Source organism: Erythranthe guttata, chromosome 2, assembly GCF_056151865.1.
Source record: "Erythranthe guttata isolate IM_541 chromosome 2, IM_541, whole genome shotgun sequence".
Classification (NCBI taxonomy): Eukaryota; Viridiplantae; Streptophyta; class Magnoliopsida; order Lamiales; family Phrymaceae; genus Erythranthe; species Erythranthe guttata.
This window is the reverse complement of record NC_142534.1, coordinates 2,861,996-2,877,417: the sequence shown is the minus strand read 5'-3', so window position 1 is coordinate 2,877,417 and position 15,422 is coordinate 2,861,996. Positions and strand designations below refer to the sequence as shown.

At 33.0% G+C, this 15,422-nt stretch overlaps 1 protein-coding gene across 1 annotated transcript; it reads right to left on the bottom strand.

The window, feature by feature from the left end:
* Window positions 1-5,287: 5,287 nt before the first annotated feature.
* On the bottom strand, window positions 5,288-7,683 carry LOC105949557 (2-oxoglutarate-dependent dioxygenase 19). Its single transcript, XM_012972856.2, has 4 exons — window positions 7,313-7,683; window positions 6,915-7,150; window positions 5,722-6,049; window positions 5,288-5,643 (listed from the first exon to the last, which is right to left on the bottom strand). The coding sequence occupies exons 1-4, from the start codon at window positions 7,676-7,678 to the stop codon at window positions 5,386-5,388; spliced, it is 1,188 nt and encodes a 395-aa protein (XP_012828310.2). The 5' UTR covers window positions 7,679-7,683; the 3' UTR covers window positions 5,288-5,385.
* Between the last annotated feature and the right edge of the window lie 7,739 nt (window positions 7,684-15,422).

The window sequence follows — 15,422 nt, the reverse complement described above, 5'->3', positions numbered from 1 at the left end:
AATAGCCCTTAACCCTTTGATAAGTACCTTGTATCCCAGAATGTCCTCCAATGGCTGTGGAATGGAGGTTCTCCATAATTTTGTGTCTCAGTCATTCATCTCCACTAACACAGATCCTTCCCTTGTATCTTAGAATCCCTTGCACCACTGAATACTCTCCATATGCCTTGTCATCAATAGACTTGGCCCCAAGTATCTTGGTGATCTCAGAATCCTTGGTGTAACTCTCAATGACCTCAGTCATCCATTTAGGTTGGAGGGTGGAAATAGCATTCAGCTCTGTCTGGCCCCCTTCATGCCTTGAGAGTGCATCTGCTACTCTGTTTTCAATACCCTTCTTATATTGTATTTCATAATCCAACCCAATCAATTTGGAAATCCATCTCTGTTGTAAGGCAATAGTAACTTTTTGCTCCATAATGTACTTAATACTTTGCTGGTCAGTTCTCAATATGAAATGATGCCCTTGCAAATAGTGCTTCCACTTTGCTACTGCCAGCAGAACAGCCATGAACTCCCTCTCATAGATGGATAGGTTCTGATTTCTAGAACTTAGAGCCCTGCTAAGAAAAGAAATAGGCCTAGAATCTTGCATTAGAACTGCCCCTAACCCTGTGGAACTGGCATCAGTCTCCACAATGAAGGGTCTGCTGAAATCAGGTAAAGCCAGAACTGGGGAGGTACTCATTGCTTCCTTCAGTTTCTGGAAAGCTGCTACTGATTCAGTGTCCCAATGGAATCCCCCTTTCCTCAACATGTTTGTTAAAGGCTTGTTAATCACCCCATAACCTTTAATAAACTTTCTGTAATACCCAGTAAGGCCTAAAAATCCCCTTAAGCCTTTAACAGTAGAAGGTTGAGGCCATTCTAACATGCATTGAATCTTGCTTGGGTCAGTTGATACTCCCTTGTCACTGATAATATGACCCAAGTATTCAATACTTGTTTTCCCGAACTGGCATTTTGACATCTTTGCATAAAGCATGTATGTCTTCAGAATAGTAAAGACTATCTGCAAATGTTCCAAATGCTCAGTGAAGGTAGGGCTGTAGACTAAGATGTCATCAAAAAATACCAATACAAACTTTCTCAGATGGCTAGTGAACACTTGGTTCATTAGTGATTGGAAGGTAGCTGGGGCATTACATAGCCCAAAAGGCATCACCAAGAATTCAAAATGACCATGGTGAGTCTTGAAAGCTGTCTTATACACATCCTCTTCTTTCATCCTTATTTGAAAATACCTAGATCTCAAATCCATTTTTGTAAACCATTTTGCACCATTCAGCTCATCCAATAACTCATCTATCACAGGAATAGGGTAGTCATGTTTGACAGTCATAGTGTTTAAGTATCTGTAATCAACACACATCCTCCAAGTCATGTCCTTCTTTTTAACTAGCAAAACTGGGGAAACAAAAGGACTCTGAATGTTTCTTATTGTCCCATTTTTTAACAGCTCCTCTACTATGCTTTCTATTTCATTCTTTGATGAATGTGAGTATCTGTAGGGACATAATTGCTTAGGAACAGCATCAGGTTTGAGAATAATCTGGTGTTCTGTTCCTCTGATAGGAGGCAATCCTTGTGGTTCCAGGAATAATTCCTCAAATTGCTGCAGTAATTCTGCTACCTCAGTAGGGACTGACAGCTGTAAGTTGGGGGTGTGAGGACCAATTTTCTCCATGGGTGTTATTGATAACAGCTGGTTCCCATTAACCTCCTCATGTGCAGTGATCAGCAATTTCTGTTCCCCCCTCCTAATTTTGATGAACCTTCTCTTGTAGTCAAACTTCACTGGGTTGTTTTCCCACAGCCAGTCACACCCTAAAATGATGTGATAGCCTCCCAGTTTCAGCAACCTCGGAGGAAAAGAGAAAGGCTCTCCTTGAATCCACCATTTAAGCCCTTCTACCACCTGCCTGCTCATCATTTTTCCCCCATCTGCCACTGTGACTAGCATGGGTTTGGCTTTTGTTGTAACACAATTAATTTGATGTGCTAATTGCTCACAGATAAAACTGTGAGTGCTTCATGTGTCAATAAGAATCTTGATAGGCCCATTTTCTAACTCTCCTTGCACCTTAATTGCTCTTGCTCCACTCTGCCCTGCAATAGCATTCAAAGACACCTCAACCCCCTCTATTTGTCCTTCATTCTCAAATTGTTCCATGCTGCTCATGGCCAACAAATGAGCATCCTCCTCTGCACTAGTCATTACCATGTATAACTGAGTGTACTTGCACTTGTGACCTGGTTGGTATTGTTCATCACAATTAAAACACAACCCCTTCTCCCTCATAGCCCTCATCTCTGACAGTGTGAGGTTCTTCCTTGGAGGATGATTAGTTTGAGTAGGGTTTGTTTTGGCTAAGGCAGTTTGTGTGTTTGGGTGAGTGTGTAGCAATGGCTTCTTTGGCTGAAAAGCCTGGGCAGATATTGGTTTGGACTGAAACTTTCCTCTTCTTGCAAAAGCTTCTAACAGTGCCTCTTGCTTCCTGGTTTGATCAAAAGCTTGTTGTAGATTCTTTGCAACAAAGAGAGAGGAAAACTGTTGATTGTCCTCAGGTAAACCACTCTCAAAGCATGTCATGAAAAAATCTTCATCATACACCCTAGTATTAAACATCATTAGATAAGATTTGAGCTCCTCAAACCTACTGATGTAGTCCTCCAAAGATGTAGTAACCTTCAACTTCATCAACTCAGATAACACCTTAGCCTCTTTCAGCTCTTCAAACCTTGCAGCCACTAACCCCACAAACTGATCCCAGGTGTAATCACTGCCCTGCTGCAGCAGATAGCTAAACCAAACTGCTGCCCTTCCTTCAAAATTTAGCCCTGCCAATGTTACTTTCTGCTTCTCAGTGAGATTAGTAACTAGCTGAAAATACCCTTGGCATTTGAATAACCATCCTCTAGGATTTGTTCCATCAAACCTGGGAAATTCCAGTCTAGGATTTGGGTTGAAATTTCCAGCAAAAGGATCTGAGTGTCCTACTTGATCATTGTTTCTGTTAGATCTGGAATCATGAAAGGTCCTAGTCATATTCTCATGCTGAATATGAGGTGGAAATGAAGCATTTCCTACAGATGAACCCTCTCCCATAATGGATTTATCCATGTGATAAACTTCCATTCTTTCTGCAATTTTGGCCAGTTGGATCTGCAGGTTTTCAAAAGATTTCTCAGCCCTTAGCTGATTTTGATGGATCTGCTCCTGCAGGTTCATCTCCACATCCTGCCTTTTCCCCATCTCCTCTTGAATCCTCTGTTCCACCAATTTCTTTTGTGTTTCCAGCTGATCCTTTGCTCTAGTGCCTTCTGCCATGATGAATGTCCCTTTGTTGTGTTAATCGTGTAAACCTTGCTCTGGTAGCCAATTGTCAGATCCCTGATATATTATATATTAATAAGATGTATTGAATGCAGTAAAGTATTAATATGATAATAAGAAAGAAGCTTGGGAAGGAAGAAAGTAGGTGAAGAGCAGAAGAAATAAAGAAAGAGAGAATAATTTTCAAATCTGAATTGCCTTCCAATTTAGGGTTCATAGTACATTTATAGTACTAGCATAAAACAAAAGCATTCCCTTCCTTCAGCCCAATAATAAAAAAGACTACTAATAAACGTAAATAAAAACTGAGCCCAACTACTACTTAAAACCACCGGCCCAATAATGACATAAAATTATAATAATAGCCCAATTGCTAATTTCCTTTTGCGACGTCGTTTCCCTCCTCAGCCACAGTCAACATCGTGTTCCCAATTCCCTCAATCCAAAAATCCAATCTTTACCACTTCTAGGTTTCCTCCTCCCTTTTCCACCCCAATCAACCAATTCCGCCTCACTTTCCGGCAATTTGGCCGCAACCCTCGTACTGCGTTTCTTCTTCGTCCCCCAATTCTTCAATTTCTCACCATACTTGGCCATTAAGGGTTCCCAGGATATGACAAAGAGTTTATCTGCAATCCCCTCACGCGCCGCCGTATATACCTGCCGTCCATTCAGTCTTTACCGGTGGAAACAATGTATCCAGATTACAATTTCTATCTGAGCAAGCTCATCCTATCGGGCTCCCCCGACAGCGTTGACGAAGACGACGTCTGCATCGCTATGATTAGCTACGACGACAACGAAAGGCTAGCTTTCTGCCGCCTCTCCGGCCGCGGCGGCGACACCGAGTGGACCCCGATCGGAAAACCGTACTTCGAGCTCGACGACAAGACTTTCAAGAGGGAATACGAGGACTTTGTCTACCCGGCCAAGCGCAAACTCTTCTTCTGCGTCACGCAGTACGCGGAAATCGAGGCTTGGGATCTGCGGGACCCGCGTTCCCCTCCGAAGATGATCCCGCTCGACTTCTTGAAACCGGACGACGACGACGAGAACCACCCGTGGGGCTCGGTCGGGAAATTGGACGAGTGCGAACTTAAAGAGATGTTCGACTCCGTGAAATACCTCGTCGTCTGCGAGCAGACTGATCAACTCTTTCTCGTCCGTCGATACATCGCCGATCGAAAGCCGGCTCGCTACTATACCCCTGTGCCCCCGGATTTTCCTTACAACACTATATCTTTCGACGTCTACGAAATCGACATTGAGAAACGGGAATTGAGGTACATGGAGAGCTCGTTAAACGGGTTGGCCATGTTTATCGGCATCAACCATGGGTTCGCTATCCAAGGAGGAAATGGAATTAATCCAGATTTCATTTACTTCACCGATGCAAAGGAATACACTCCCGATTATTTGGATGAAGATTCGGAAATCGGTGGACATGATATTGGAGTGTTTGATTACGCAAAACGGGATTTCGCCCCGTGCTATAATTATCCCATTGAGGAAAGGACTTTCTCCGCCAACCTTCGCCTCCCACGTGCCGCCTCTGGAGCGGATAAGATCAAAAGGATCGAGCCGCCACCAATGTGGTTCACTCCGTCGACTTCGTTCGACACATAGCTCCGCTCGTTTATCCCGGTACTAATAATTGATCAATTCATCGATCATATCTATTTATCTTTCATTTTGTGTCTGATCAGACTTTTTGTTTGTTTCCTAAATTATTTAGTTATGTCGAGACTGAATACCGTCTACCAATTGTATGTTATGGTATTGAGATTTCAATTTTTTTTTAAACCGTTATCTCGATTTTATGGTATCGAGACTTGAGATTTTTTAAACCCTTGCTCTACCAATTACCGTCACCCTATTTACACGTGATCGACGTGCTAGAGTTGTTCAATATTAAAACGAACTCATCTTAAACATTTAGACGAAGCGACGAAACAAAAGTATTTTTATTTTTTTTTATTTTTTTTAAATACATAACATGCTACATGAGATATGGTTGTTTGAAATAGTACTAGTTGGAAGCCATAATTTTAATTGTCCTCTTGAATTTGAAGTTGTTCCAAGATGGACTTGCACTTGAGTTGGTTACTCTGTTGTGACAATATATAATCCTTGTACTTCATCGGAGCGTACGATGAAACACATCCTCGTTTTTCCAGAAGCTTCGGAGCGGGGCCCACAACCGTGTCGGCCGATGGACCGTTGGCCATCGCAATAGAAATCCTCGTCTTTTCATTATTCACCACCACTCTATGCAAAACACTCTTGTACTTTCCATTACTAAATATCTGAAGAAATAAAATAGACAATATAGACAATAAAAACATAATTTATTATTTATTTTTTTTATTAATTTTTTTTATTACCTCAAGTTGATCAGCAGTGTTGACCAAGATTGAATTAGGAATAGCATTGACGTTGACCCACACACCCTTGTGTTGAATTTGCAATCCTCCAACTTCATTTTGTATGAGGAGTGTTAAAAGGCCATGGTCCGAATGAGGTGGCATTCCGAGGGCAGAATCGGGATTCGGGCAACACGGGTACAGATTCGCAACGAAAATCCGTAAACTCGAGCTCATGTTAAAGGCGTTTGCCATTTCAGTTTCTTCCAAACCCAGGCTTTCTGATATTCCTTTCAACAATTTCGTCACCACTTCTCCGCTTCTTTCACAGTATTCCCTTAACAGCCCTCTGTAATTCGATTTCGATTTTTCGAAATATGTACATTGTGTTGTTTGTTACTCTAGTATACGATAAAGACTTGCAAGTATGGAAGAAATATCAAGTGCTGATTTGCGTTGTTCGATAGACGATAGACGGACTAGGCAAATTACGGTATGTGGAACGAGTTCAACCGAGAAAATCCGGAAGGTATTTAAATTTACATATATTATATTTAAAAGAGCAAATTACGGCCACCCCTGAGTTAGGGTCAAATTACGAAAACCCCCCTTTTGTTTGGGTAATTACAACCACCCCTCAACTATATATTATTTTACGAAAAGACCTCTCCAAGAGGTAAATTAAGGGATGTTAATTCGTAAAACTAAACCGAAATTTCGGTACACCAACATTTCATACCGTTTATCGAACTAAATATACGATTTGGTTCGGTAAATAATCGAATTACATAAATTTTATGTAAAAATATTTAAAAGGAGGGATAGCTGTAGTAATTATCCAAACAAGAGAGTTTTTCTTTTATAATTTTGGCATACCTCAGGGTGGCCGCAATTTGCCCTATTTAAAATATATCACCTAATCAGGTATTTAAAATTATTTTATAAATATAACCGTCGGAAAATTTCTGAATTTTTCGAATATTTTCAAAAATTAAACTAGATCGGAAATCGAAATTTCCGATTATTTTATACACATCACTTCGGATCCGATCCAATCCAAGCAAATTTCGGAAAATTGAAATTCGGTATTCTTGAATTGGAACTAAAAATTTAGTTCCAAAATCCAAAAATTTCAGATAGAAATCGCCGGAATTCAGAAATTCCGTTCCACTTTCCACTCCTAACGCACGTACGTATAAAATCGAATTTATTACCTGAGGGACTCGGGTTTATTCGGACAATGAAACTGAGGATGAACAAAAACCTTCAAGAAATCCCTCCAGCAAAAAACCTTCTCTTTCTCAGTATTAAAGCTTGTCCCATATCTAATAGGTTCTAGAACATTCTTCGGCTGGAATTCCGGTTTCTCTTCCTCCGACAAATCGAAGAATTCGTTAACTACCTCAAGCATACCTTTCATCAACTCTTCTGGTATACCATGATTCACTACCTATATATATATACACACACACACACACACATGCATATACATACAGAGTTCAAAGTTAAAAACACGATTTTTTTTTTCTTTTGTTATGCAGAGTAGATAAGCGACTTTAATTTATAGTTGAAGTAATAAATTATGATAATTAAGTTTAGGTATAATATATACCATGAAGAAGCCCCAATCCTGACAGGCGATTTCGAGGTCCTTGATGGCTTTGGACTTGAGATTAGGGTTTTGGGAAGTGAGAAGAGAGAGATCGACGGTGGGGATTGATTCGTTTGATCCGGTGGTTTCTGTGTTGTAGGCGTAGTTGGATGGGATGGAGTTGAGTTCCGGTGATTCTGCTAGCTTTTTGACGCATGTAATGGTGGGTGGCGGCGGCAGAGGAGTTGCGGCGGCTGAGTTATGGCGGAGGAGTGGTGGTGATGCTGCCATCTTTCGCGCGCGCGCGTGTGTAATTTTAATCACTTGTTGAATTTGTGGTGGTGGATAATGTTTGTACTTATTTTGACAGAGTTCAATTGTTGGCATGGTTGATGAATACATGGCTCAATCATGAGTGGAATTTTCTAGTCCTATTGCCACGTGGCGGAATTTTTAATTAATAATTTTAAGAAATAGAATTAATTTTGAATAGTTTTGTAAAATCTATATATAATATAAAAAGAGAATCTATGCCCTCAATGATTGACATGTGGCAAATGGTGATGTCATTTATCAAAATTGCTTAGTTGGAGTTCAATTAATGAGGTGGATTCTTCAATTGGTGAGTTGGCTTTATATTTTTGGTATGTGTTTAAGTTATTTCCTATTTAATATTTGCACAATCATCTAAACATTACCACATATACATATATTCTTTAATGCATTTAATCTATATATAAATTCAAAAAATATTTATTTTTAATGCATAAAATTAATTTTTTTTAATATTATGTATATATTTTTGATTTTTTTAATTAATGTATATATTTTTCAATTTTAAAATATTTTGAAAATTTTCGAATTCTATGCAAAACATTTTCGATATTTTTATTATAATATTATTCAGAATCTTTAAAAAAAATAATGCATTAATATATTTTTATAAATTTATATTCATGTATTTATTATATTTTATTAATCATTTATATTTGATATCTTTTAGAGTTAAATGTCATTTATTTTAATTTTGTCCATATATGGTAAATATATCAATTTATATTGAAAGAAGGTGTGCCATATCCATCTATACATATCAATATATATCATCCAGATATATATATATATATTCTACATACTTTTTTTTAATTACATATAACAACCATCTATTTATTTATTTATATAATTTATAAAGACAAGATACACAATTGAGTTTTTCACATATCCAATTTTGACCACAGTTTTTTTTTCTTCTTTCAATTCGGTTAACTTTCCTTTTATATTACACATTCCATGGTATTTACAATTATATTTTTTAATTTACAATTATTCCATTTTTTAATTAATGTAGTTGACAATTTACAAATTCAATTTTTATAATCATCCAAAAAACCCGATTTATAATTACCATTTTCATATAGATTTGTGTATTTTCGTTACTTTGTAAATAAAACTTGATTTACCATTCTTTTTATTTTATTTTATTTTTATTTTTATTTTTTAATTACTTCATTCATTTTTTTTAATATCATTTTTACACAAGTTTATATATATTTCATTTTACTTTTATTTTCCGGGTTCTCATGCAATAAACCATCGAAAAATGATAATTAAACTAAATTGTTTTTTTCAAATAAATTTTAATCATAATTATCATTTCCATATTTATTTGTCTATTCAATTTTTATGGATTGTTTCTGGATTCTCATTCAATAAACATATTTTTTTCCGGATTACATTTACACTCTTTATATTTCTATATTTATTCCATTATACTTATTTTTTCCGGATTCTCATTCATTTTTAAATAATTTCAAATTCAAATAATTTGTCCATTGATATGCTTTTAATATTATTGATATTACTACCATATTCAATTGATATTCTCTGTTTTCATCATGCAAACACAAGTATATAAACCCCTACAACTTCAATTCATTCCACCACTGCATTTCATTCAAATTACACGTATGTATGTATTTTTTTTTTTTTTATCGTCTCTTTGCTGTATTTTCCAATTTTTTTATTGTCATATTTTTTTTTTTTTGTTGGTATCAACATATATAAAGTATATATTTATAATCTATTAATATATTATATTTTTCTTTTCCTGAATATGATGTCAACCTATGAATCTCAGAATTCGACAAGAGACCAATAATTGATTATTGGTTTCAATATGATCCAATCATGTCGTTTGCGGAAAGATTATGTGCCGAAAGTTATAGATGAATGTCAGATGTGGTATTGAATGGAGAAATTAATAGTTATGATTTGGAAAAATTAATCGTATCGACTTCTTTTTTGTGAATCGCCGACTAAGTATCAATGTTACAAAAAATAAGACGACTTATTTTAAATAGTGTGTTCGTTTAGAAAATTTCAGTAGAGCTTCAATAAGTTTGCATAGTTTAATTATTTATTTGTTTTAGTTATGTCCCTTTTCTTCGTTACTCATGTTGAAGTCGTTGTTCCTTTGACAAAGTTTGTGTACAATGATTAAAATTGTTCTTTAATTATATTTGTGACCTCTGAAAATAAAATATTTGTAATTTTTACATTAAATTATTTATTAATTATTTACCACATATCCACAAAATTCGTCTTTTTTTCCATAGCTTGATTGATTTTTTTTCCATATCATTGCGTAATAGATAAATCTTGGAAATATTGACAACTTACACATTAATCTGCAATCAATCAATCCGCTCATTAGTCCACATTACTTACATATTTATATTACTATCAATAATAATATAATCTTCTATTTTATTTAAACCTAAAAGATATTGTTACACTAACCACATCATAAATCCTATAAATTCTTCCTCCATTGTTATCACTCATTTATTTGTTTGCTTTTTCATTATGACGTCCTTCTATTTTTTTTTCAATGTTTTGTGGTTTGTGAATATTATGATATTGCATTTCCACTATTGTTATCCACTGTTATTTGTTCTTATTTTTTATTTTCATGTTATTCTTGATATTCTTTTTTCCATTGTTTTTTGTTGCTATTTTTTTGTAAAGTTGTTGATGTTCATTGTCCATTTTTGATAATTATGTATATCTTTTCCATTATTTCTGTTATTTTGCGTACCGTACTACACTTAATATGTTGACCTTACTGCAATCTTGCCTTATATAGTTAAATTGTGCATAATTATGAAATCAATTGATAATATCCTCTAATCATGCATAATTAATACGTATTATATGGAAATTTATATTCGTGGTTATGGAATGATTAAGGAAAATTATATAGAAATTGGTATACTTAAGCTTTATAAGAAAAAACCGTGCAATTATATTATATATATGATTATACTATAATTATTCGATTCTAAGATATCATAAACGAGATTTTATAATGGTAAACTGATAATTTATATTTTTTAAATGATTTTTTATTTAATTATTTTTATTATTTTGACAAACCCAAACCCACTTATTAGGATAAATTATTTATGCAATATCTGTTTTGTTACTAAATCTAGACAAAATATTAAAAAAAAATGGACAATTCTTTTTATACTGGTAAAATAAAATAAAAAATCATTTTTAAGTTATATTTTGGTGAATTAGGTGTGTTGAAATACTTAAATTGTTTCGAAAAACATAAAACTTATTTAAATATGGATAAATAATTTTTAAAATATGTATACCGTTACCACCACGGGATACAAGATTTTAAAAATTGGGTGAACGACATTTGATAATGATGGTAAAATTAATAATTTTCATTTTTTTAAGGTAATGTTTTGGTGACTTGTGTTCTCTGAACTATTTTAATATCTTACACGAATAACTTAAGCTCATTTAAATTACGACAAATAATTTTTAAAATTTATATTTCTTTACAACTACTAGATACAATATTTAGTAATGAAAAAAATAATAACTTTCATTTTTAAGTTATTGTTTAGTGAATTATGTGGTTTGAACTTTGAACTATTTGAATTTATTTAACAAATATTTTTTTTTGTCAACATTTATTTAAAAAATCTTAATTCATATTAATTTTGGTAAATAATTTATAAGATACCCATTTTTTTTACCACCACTGAATAAAATATTTAATAATGGGTAAATAAAATTTATAATGGTAAATTGTTTTTTTGTATAAGTTATTATTTGGTGAATTATGCACTGGCCTATTTTAACTACTTTAACTAATCACAAACTCATTTAAATTTGGATAAATAGTTTTATTTCTTTTGAGGAAATTTCCTTAAATAATTATTAAAATACTTATTTCTTTATCACCACGAGATAAGAGATCTAAAAATTGGGAACCGATATCTTTATAATGGTAAATTGATAATTTTTATTGTAATTTATTGTTTGGTTACTATTTTAATATTCCGACACACATTTAAAATTGGACAGGGATAAATAATTTTTAGAATATATATTTCGTTACAACAACTAGAGTTAAATATTTAAGAAAATGGTAACAAAAATTTTAAAATTTAAAATATTTTTTTTAAGTTAGTGTTTAGGGAATTGTGTGTGTTGAATTAATTAATTTGATAAATCTAAATCCATTTAAATTGGGATAAAAAGAATTAAAAAATTAATTCCGTCACTATAACTAGACAAAATGTTCAAATTTGGGTAAATAAAATTTTATTTATTATGGTAAAATAGTAATTATCATTTTTTATGTTATTGTATGATGAATTATGTGAGTTGTACTATTTTAATTATCTTGACAAAATTAAAACGCATTTAAATTGAGACAAATTATGTTTCAAATTTTTATATTGTTGCAATCATTAGATACAAGATTTCAAGAAAAGGTAAACGATGTTTTATAAAGGGGAAATAACAATTTTTATTTTTTAAATTATTGGTTTGGTGAATTATTTACATTGTACTATTTTAATCTAATAGACTAATTTGAGATAACTAATTTTTTAAATTTATATTTCATTACCACAACTAGATATGAGACTGAAAAAATGGGTAGATGAAATATAGTAATTGCCAAATCATAATTTTTACAAGTTATTATTTGGGGAATTATATGGGTTGAACTATTTTAGTGTCTTTAACTAACTAAACCCATCTACATTTAAATCAATAATCTTTATAATGCTATTGTGTAATATGAAAGCTTTAAAAAATGGGTGGACAAATTTATTTCATGCTAAAATAACAAATTTTGCAAGTTATTGTTAGGTGAATTATTTGTATTGAACTATTTTAATTACTGTGACTATTCTAAATTTATTTAAATTTCGGAAATAAAGTTTAAAATATTTATTTCGTTACCATTAGAAGATACAAGATTTAAAAAATGGGTGAATGAATTTTTATTATGGTCGAAATGATAATTTTAATTTTTTAATTATTTGTTTGTGAATTGTGAGTATTTTACTATTTTATTGTTCCGAAAAAACTAAACCCACTTAAATTGGGATAGACACATTAAAATATTTATTTCGTTACCGCAACAAGATAAAATATTTAAAAGTTGGGTAAACAACAATGTAATAAAGGTAAAATCATATATTCTTTTTGTTTGTAAAGTTATTGTTTGGTAAATTATGTGAGTTGAACTATTTTAATTACTTTGACTAATTAAACTCATTTAAATTTAGGTAATAAATTATATACTAGGTTTGTTGTTAACAAGACTAGATATAATATTTAAAAAATAGGTAGAAGAATATTAATAATGGTAAAAGTTAACTTATTTGTTTCAAGTTATAATTTTTCAATCGAATTAATCAACATCGTGTTGTGCTCTGAACCCCTTCTCATAGGTTGAAATTCAAGTTCGTTCATACGAATATCGATCATGCAACAGGAATGTGCAATGAAACTAGGCTTCAAACTAATCGAACAGACAATCACATTGTTCAAGTTAATGTTGATCCCATTGAACTTCACCTTGCTACAAAGTACCAGAGACGACAATTTTTTTTTTGTTGATGATTTCGTTTGCAAACCATCAACAAAAGTTGGAATCAAACGCACGTACATTTATATCTTTCAATACATGTATTCAGCTGAAATTAACAGGTTCTTCTCGCTTAAAAAAATATAGGGTGAATATAGGTATTTATGCAAAATTTTTAACCGGATAAAAAACGAAAAGGGTATGAATGTACCCGCATCGTACCCGCCCGTAAATATATATATATATATATATATATATATATATATATATATATATATATATATATATATATATATATATATATATATATATATATATATATATATATATATATATATATATATATATATATATATATATATATATATATATATATATATGGGTGTGTGTGTGTGTGTGTATTATATTTATTAATTATTGATTTTAAAATACTTTAATTTGTAGCATGATAATTTATGATATTTGAAATTTTTTTACTGTCGTAAGAAATTTATTGGCAATGTTTCAAGGATAATTATAAAAAAGAAAAAAAAAACTATTTACAGGTATTTTGCGAGGTGGGTATGGGGACGCCAACTTAATAATTTGGGGATTTTGATGGGAAGGGGAATTTCCTCGCGGGACGGAGATGTGGATTGCAAAATTCGCCCGATACCCGCCACATTGCCATCCCTATTGGAATACGTATTTGACGTATTATATTAAATATTTATTTTGGCGATTGCTATTGTGTAATATTGGTCCGATGTTATTTGTTTCAATATTTTAAATTATACTAAGTTTATATTATATTTTATTTATTTATCGTGTTTAGTTGAATCAAATTTAAATCTTGAATTTGACTCCCGTGCATCGCACGGGTGAGATACTAGTTAATATATTACAATAGAGATAAGGGGAAACTACAGATAAATCCCTAATCCAAAACTCAACTCACAGATCAGTCCCTAGGTAGTTTCCCCAAGCAATTCAGTCCCTACTCACGCGCCTAACATGCAGTTCAGTCCCTAATAAAATGTGCAAATACTAAAATACCATTTACTTTATACTAATTTTACATAACTTCTTTACAACTTCCAACGCGCCGTTTGTATTACACGCTCTTTGCCCGTTACATTTCAAAAATCAAACAACAAAAAAGAAGCTAAAAAGGCGCAGAAAAAAACCACCGTTCAGTTATACCCATTTTCAGACCAAGAAGAAACGAAGAACAGAGAAACCAAGAAGAAACGAAGAACAAAGAAGGAAGAAATTACGAAGCACGAAGAATCAACAAACCGCAGAAAAATAATAACGCGAACAGAAAAATAAAAATAAACAAACCCATTTATAAACAACAATGGTGAAGCAGGGCAAACAACAAGGTTTGATTTTTTATTTTTTTTTCATTTTCTTGGAAACAGACCCATTTGGGTGTTGCTTAAGCAGGGCAAAAAGGTTTATTTGTTATAGAATTTCATGATTTTGAACATATCCACTCATGGGTATTATGCCTCGACTTTATTCGGTGTTTGCCCTAATCATTAAATCGGTTCCAATATTTGTTGTTCTGTTGTTTGGGTTTGCAAAGATCATTTATTTGTTGTCGAATTTCATGATTTTGTAACAGTTTTCTCATGGGTATTATTCTTCGGTGACATTAGCATGTCCCCAAAGCATTTTGAGTCCTAACAAGGGTTTCATATAGGATATGGGAAAGAGGCTTATTGTATTTTTCGTACTGGTTCTATAGTATGTGTCATGCGCAGTAATGGTATTAATAGTGCATTTCGATGGTATAATCTTTGATGGTTCTGTAGCATGTGTCATATGCCACAATAGTATTACTAGTGCCTTTGAATGGTATTACTAGTGACTTCGGATGGTATTGACATGTGGTACTAGAAGTATAATGTTTGATGGTCCTTTAGTATAAGTCATATGCCATAATAGTATTACTAGTGCATTTGAATGGTATTACTAGTGACTTCGGATGGTATTGACATGTGGTACTAGAAGTATAATGTTTTATTGTCCTGTAGTATAAGTCATATGCCATAATAGTATTACTAGTGCCTTTGAATGGTATTACTAGTGACTTCGGATGGTATTGACATGTGGAACTTTATAGTACGTTGTATTTGTTATAATTGTATTTGTTTTATGTGTATGTAATTGAAGGAATTGTTGTAAAAGAAGAAGGCAGCAAGCTATCAATAGGCTGCAGGTGCTCACCGTGGGACTTTC

Bases quoted from the DNA above. Each gene is read 5' to 3' on its own strand.
- LOC105949557 (XM_012972856.2), bottom strand. From the start codon at position 7,678: ATGCCAACAATTGAACTCTGTCAAAATAAGTACAAACATTATCCACCA. The intron at 7,151-7,312 runs GTATATATTATA...ATATATATATAG, and splicing joins AGGATTGGGGCTTCTTCATG to GTAGTGAATCATGGTATACC. The intron at 6,050-6,914 runs GTAATAAATTCG...ATCGAATTACAG, and splicing joins AATAAACCCGAGTCCCTCAG to AGGGCTGTTAAGGGAATACT.